The sequence below is a fragment of the Nuphar pumila genome, chromosome 16, assembly GCF_984573655.1.
Source record: "Nuphar pumila chromosome 16, dmNupPumi1.hap1.1, whole genome shotgun sequence".
NCBI lineage: Eukaryota > Viridiplantae > Streptophyta > Magnoliopsida > Nymphaeales > Nymphaeaceae > Nuphar > Nuphar pumila.
In genome coordinates, this window is record NC_143264.1 from 71,419,695 (window position 1) to 71,425,694 (window position 6,000).

The following is a 6,000-nucleotide window of genomic DNA, read 5'->3' on the forward strand; positions in this document are numbered from 1 at the left end:
TATCACAATCATTAACCACTAGTTGTGGATAAGGGTGACCAGACTTGGACCCCATTTTCAGGTATGGTATCGGGTTTAGGCTCCGGTTTAATCGGGTCTACTATAAGAAAAACCATACCAGGATCCGATAAAAACTACATGAATCAGACTCATACCATACGCAATAAAACCATATTTGTTCATCATTTTTATATTGAAAAATTGTGGGTCTTAATCAAAACTCCTGTCTGGTCAGAATCTGGTATACAATTTTACAAACTATATCCGAGTCCATGTATTAATTGGACCTTTGAGTCTGGACCAGAGTCCTAATCAGGTCTTCTTATTTATTACCATACCCAGACCTTGTAGGGTTTGGTTAAGGTGGGTCTGGGTAAATGTTGACACCCCTAGTTATGGCTGTCTACGTTTGGCTCAGTTCTTGAAAAGAAGTCTATAGATGTAGCCCCAAAAGATGCTGAGGGTACATTGGCTATGAAAGTTATTTGACAGATCACCTTATTTGCTTTATTAATCTTTAGAGTGCAATATGATTGCACAAGTATTTGTGCATAAGCAGTTTACCTGAAAGAATTCAGATTGAGATTTGGATATCCCAAACCTAAAACCTCAGTCAGTCAACTCAAGCATATACCCTTAACATCTGAATGTGGACCTCGCCCTCCAAACCGGTGATCCAATCGTGCTAGATTCAATTTGGAAACTTTTGGTTTAACCATCAGGATGCATTCAATCAGGTAACATCCGTTAATCTTGGACCCATACTAAATCCGATCTGGTTAAATACAATAGCTTTTCTAAATTATATGGTTAATGTTTAGGCAAAGCGAATATTTTCTTTTAAGAAAAAAAAAAGCCAAATACATTTTACAAAGTGTACTTTAATAACTTGAATTTGAAAAGTAAAAATTATTTATTAACTTCAAAAAATAATAATATTTTTTTCAAATTTGTGTTTTAAGAGTGTTATGAACTTCAATCAATTGAACATTGCTAATGCTAATATATAGTGTGCCCACAAGTAGAGGTGGGCACTGGACTTGGCAGTCTGTGGGCCTGTAAATTTGGCCCTCCGCCTGAACCGGGCCTCTAGCCCAGCCCTGCTGGAAGTGGGCCACACGGGTTTGGCTGCGGCCCAGCCCGATATATATATATATATATATAGCCGGGCCCGTTCAAGTCCATAGGCCTAATGAGCAGGCAGTGGGCTGTGGCTTTCCCAATGGGCCGGCTATGACCGGGCCAGCCCATTGTCCACCCCTACCCACAAGGGCTCCACAAATCCCTTGTAGGGGCAACTTGCTAATGTCACTAAATTGACGGAATGTCATAAGTTCGAAACCCACGGGTGGGATCCTTGCCACAAGGTCGAAGCTAGGTGTACTCTCCCGTGGGCAGGGTGGACCTCAAGGGTTTTACCAGCCTGAGGTCAGCCAATGTGCAGGCATGATGGGTTTTTTTTTCTTGGATTATAAAAAAATGTTAATATATAAATTTCACTGGTTGTATAAATATATAAACAAAATACAAACAATAAACAGTAAAGAATATTATAGCAATAACTTTTGTCACGTTTAATTCTCATAAAAATGTGATATTTTCAAAACAAATATTTATAAAGTATTGCCTTCTCAAGTAGGATATGGAACCGGCTCCGTGTATCAATCAAACCCTATGAGTCTAATCGGAATTCTTAGTCTGACCTTCTTTATTACCAAACCAGATCCCACCGGATTCGGTATGCTCATCATCGGGTCATACCCAACCCAATATGACCCGTTTACATCATTTACCTGAGAGAGAGAGAGAGAGAGAGATGGTAACCATGATCGCCGTTGCTGCTTCTGTGCTTCTTCTTCTCCTTCTACTGCTCTTCAGGATCGCCCACGTATTCCATAATACTGGAAAGTCACTCCTCAACAGGTCTCCTTCACAACCCCTCAGCACCCTCATCGTCCTCGGTTCGGGTAATCACAATTCCACCCCCACCTTCATCCTTCTCTCGCCATTCTTTCACCAATCGATTCATAACTGTGGCATTCCCCTTCATGGGAAATCTCAGGGGGGCACACGGCGGAGATGATGAATCTCCTCTCCGTCCTCGAAATCGATAAATTCGCGCCCCGATCATACGTCGCGGCCGCCACCGATAACATGAGCCTGCAGAAAGCTAGGGTTTTCGAACAATCCCTAGCTCGCGGCGTAAGTCGATCGATCGAATTCCTGTTATAATTGATGAATTATTAGTTATTTTTCTTTTCATTTTATGGGATCAATCGAATTCGTGTAATTATTGGTTTTTTGGTTTGTACTTATTGAATCGAGGTAGACCCAAAATCCCGATTAGCTGTGTACTGTAAATTTTGGATTTTTATGTTGTTGTGGGTGTCTGTGAAGGGGGCATATCTGCCTTAATTTGGCATTCGTTTCAGTAGAATTCCTGAGTTCCTTTTGCTTTATGTGTAAATTCGATACTCAAGGATATTGCCTTCACATCCATTGTTGCCACTGATGCTGCCGCCTCCACCACAACCACCTCCGCCACCATATGTAGACAATTTTAGTTGGTAGTAAGGACTCCATTATTAGATGGCAAAGAATTCCACATTGTGTCCTATGTTGTTTAGTGGAATGTGATCGTCCGATATGGAAAAATTCCTCGTGTAGTGTGGATTATTGTCATTCCTTAAGACCAGAAGCTGCAAAATCACTTAGCTTGGATGGGCTCTTTTCTTCCAGAAGGTCCTTTCTCGGATGGTTGTTTAGTGGTTAGTGTTTCACACTTTCCACCCTTTAGGAAGAAATTTAATTCCGTTTCTCTTGATGCCACCTTCTTGTCCAATTTGCCTACTTTGTCTCTCTGGCGATAATTGTGTTTGAGCAAGTTGTTTGAATTAACGAGCCCTTTGCTAATTCCTTAAACCTTCGTGATTGGACAAGCATAGGTTTGGAATACAACGTTGAGTGGGTTTCATTTTGTTGTGTGGTTGTGTCCGGGAAGAAGTCAATGGGCTTGTAAATCTTCCATAATGGGAAGCACAATGACGGTTTGTTTCAAATGCACTACAATTTGATTGGATATGTTAATTGAGGTGTGCTGATTGATTCAACAAATCCCCTGTTTTATCTTTTACCATGGCTAGAAAATGAGACATGTTGGAAGAGATTTGGCCCATATTTAGCATTCATACATATAAAACAAATTATCCCTTGGGCATCAGTAGGAAAGGCCTATGAAGTGAGTAATTGAGATTTGTCATATATGAGAAGCAAAAGAAATTATGCTCAATCTGCTAACAGGTCTGTGAATTTTACAAACCTAGAGTGCAAACAGGCGTGATTAAAAACTAATCCATTGTCAATGGCTGACAATTTCACCAAATTATTATATCTGACCTGGGCACGACTTAGATGACATATATTCTACATGAAAAACATTGAGATAGACATTAAAATAGTTTATTCTTCTTAAACTAGTTTCACTGTCGAGATTTTTCTTGTGGGTGTGATGTTTTCTCCATTTGAGCAGTCATAGCATCCACAGATATGTCAAACTTCGATATGATAATTCAATATATATTTTAGGTTTTCTTCTGAAAGAACGAGCTAAAAATGTGCTTACATGGGCTCAATTTGGCTCAGCTTCCTTAGGTCATTAAAGGGATAAAAGGATTGTGAACATCATTTCCATGCACCATTTTTCATGAAAGAGGGTGGTGACCCAATTGTATCATGGTTTGTTTGTATATGGGAGGCAATGATTCTCTTCTTGTTCTTCCTCTTCTCATCATAAGGAAATATCTCTTTTGTGAAAATATAGTCCAACTCAGCTTGGCTCACACCCACAAATGTTTGAGCTTTGCTCCAGACGGAGCCAAGCTCTTCCTTGGTACCAACCGGAGCTTGAACAGCCTGCATTCAAGCTTAGGTTGGCTCATGTATGCCCATGTATGAGGCATCTTTTCCCCCTTTCTTTATTTTCTTAGTGGACCGCTTAGCTAGGTAGACATAGTATATTTGAAAATAATTGGTGGTTAAACTTACATCAGGTGAGATGACTCAAGACTGAAAAACTATTTCCCATTTCTGTAAATACAGTCTTTCAATCCATGACTCCATGTTTCATGCCCATGCTTACACGTTTATAGTTAAGTTTCTATCCCTGACTTCAAAAGGTATTCTTTGAATGCCTTCCGATTCTTAATGATAGGTATTTGGGAGTATGCATTTTTCCTGTGAGAGAGCCTTCTATTTTAATTCCATTTTGCAGATGTTGGCTTTCATTTTTTTTACCTTTTGGGACAACCATCAATTGGGCTGGAATCCTGATATAATTCTAGTATTCTGGCAAATTTCTGACATGGTGATTGATGGTTCAGAAAAGCACAGGGAACCAAAATGGTGCTGCTCATTTCATGCAGATCTATCGCAGTCGTGAAGTTGGTCAATCGTATTTGACTTCTGTGGGTACAACTCTTATTGCCATGGTTCACGCTTTGTGGTTAACTTTAAAAATCAGGCCTCAAGTGGTATTTCTTTTAAGCTCTCTTCTTTTGCCTGTATAATTGCAAAGTTCTATTCAGGTTACTGTCTCACCACTTCTAAAATCATGTCTTATCTTCAGGTTCTGTGCAATGGTCCTGGAACTTGCATTCCTCTCTGTTTAGCCGCATTTCTTTTTAAGGTGTTCTGCATGATGATATCTGTTTCCTGGGGATAGCTCTGGGTATTTTGTAATAACAAGTATAAAATATTCATGTCTAATTCTTAGAGGCATTTAATTTTTTGTTCCAACCTCAGGGTGTATACTTTTTATAATCATCCAGATGAACCACTTTTAGGATGACCTAATATTTTGCATTTGGGAGAATAGATCTTAGATACCATAGAAATGGAAAACCTATTGTCAGATCTCATTCTGAGTGCATATTTGTGTCCTTTTGAATATCTACACTCAAGTTGGTGCTAAACCAATTTAGCATTGGAAAATAGGGCTGTTGAACTGAGTAGGATGAGCTACTCAAGAGTGCAGGTTAATAGGGGAGGTTCCAACTTTATTCCTCCTCGGTTGCCAAACTGACTCTTGGTTCCATCCAATGGCATACACAATAAGAAGCCAACTTACTTGTATGCCTTTTTTTTTAAATCCTTGCCCTACTTGGGACTCGGCCAACAGGGGCCAGAACTCAACCAATCAGCAAGAATGAGCCACTTGATGGAGTGAGTTCTGAGTTAGCCTCTGATCCAGCCTGACATATTCCTTGTTAAATTCATTGGTGGGGTTGTTCATTCTAAACCTTATCATAGCCAAAGCATAAAATCTCTCTCTCTCTCTCTCTCTCTCTCTCTCTCTCTCTCTCTCTCTCTCTCTCTCTCTCTCTCTCTCTCTCTCTCTCTCTCTCTCTCTCTTTCTCATGTGCTTTAGTCAATTTTATTTTTCACTTTCAAGTATTCTTCTATTTGATCACTGCAGGTAGCTGGCATTGGATGGGCATCCATTTTCTATGTTGAAAGTATAGCAAGAGTGAGGAAGCTGTCCCTGAGTGGTCTCGTGTTGTACAAATTGCATCTGGCTGATCAGTTTTTTGTGCAATGGCCAAAGCTACAGAAAGCATATCCCAGAGCTCAGTATGTTGGCTGTCTCATGTAGTTTATCCTCCTTTTTTGTAAAGCCAGGATATACATATTATCATTTCCATGAATCACTCGTTGCTACATTATAGAGTACATGTAGTTTTATTAAATTAAATGTAAACAAGTCAAGGAATGTTCTCATCTTTTCAGTATAAGCTGTGCACCTGTGTGTGTGTGTGTGTGTGTGTGTGTGTGTGTGTGTGTGCACACGTACGTGCACATTGTAAGTCTATATAGTATATACGACTAAGAATGGAAATAATAGCAGAAAAACTTAAAAGAAAAAAGTGAGGATTTTGGTGATTATTTGTTTATCTTTGTTCATTCTAGGCACCATTTGGTCACCCAAATTAATGATGCAGCCTG

General features: G+C 39.6%; 1 protein-coding gene across 2 annotated transcripts; it reads left to right on the forward strand.

The window, feature by feature from the left end:
- The first annotated feature begins 1,800 nt into the window (after window positions 1-1,800).
- Window positions 1,801-5,776, forward strand: LOC149813508 (UDP-N-acetylglucosamine transferase subunit ALG14-like protein). Of its 2 annotated transcripts, XM_089991705.1 has the most exons (5): window positions 1,801-1,967; window positions 2,063-2,202; window positions 4,380-4,529; window positions 4,625-4,684; window positions 5,474-5,776. In XM_089991705.1, exons 1-5 carry the CDS (start codon window positions 1,817-1,819, stop codon window positions 5,648-5,650), a joined length of 678 nt encoding a protein of 225 aa, XP_089847831.1. In that variant the 5' UTR covers window positions 1,801-1,816; the 3' UTR covers window positions 5,651-5,776. The 2 variants fall into 2 exon arrangements, with proteins under 2 accessions (XP_089847831.1, XP_089847832.1); XM_089991706.1 differs by lacking the exon at window positions 4,625-4,684 and having other exon boundaries at window positions 1,802-1,967.
- The last annotated feature ends 224 nt before the right edge of the window (window positions 5,777-6,000 follow it).

Coding starts and splice junctions, on each gene's coding strand:
- LOC149813508 (XM_089991705.1), top strand. CDS start 1,817: ATGGTAACCATGATCGCCGTTGCTGCTTCTGTGCTTCTTCTTCTCCTT. Junction 4,530..4,624: donor TAAAAATCAGGCCTCAAGTG/GTATTTCTTTTA, acceptor TCTTATCTTCAG/GTTCTGTGCAATGGTCCTGG. Junction 4,685..5,473: donor TAGCCGCATTTCTTTTTAAG/GTGTTCTGCATG, acceptor TGATCACTGCAG/GTAGCTGGCATTGGATGGGC.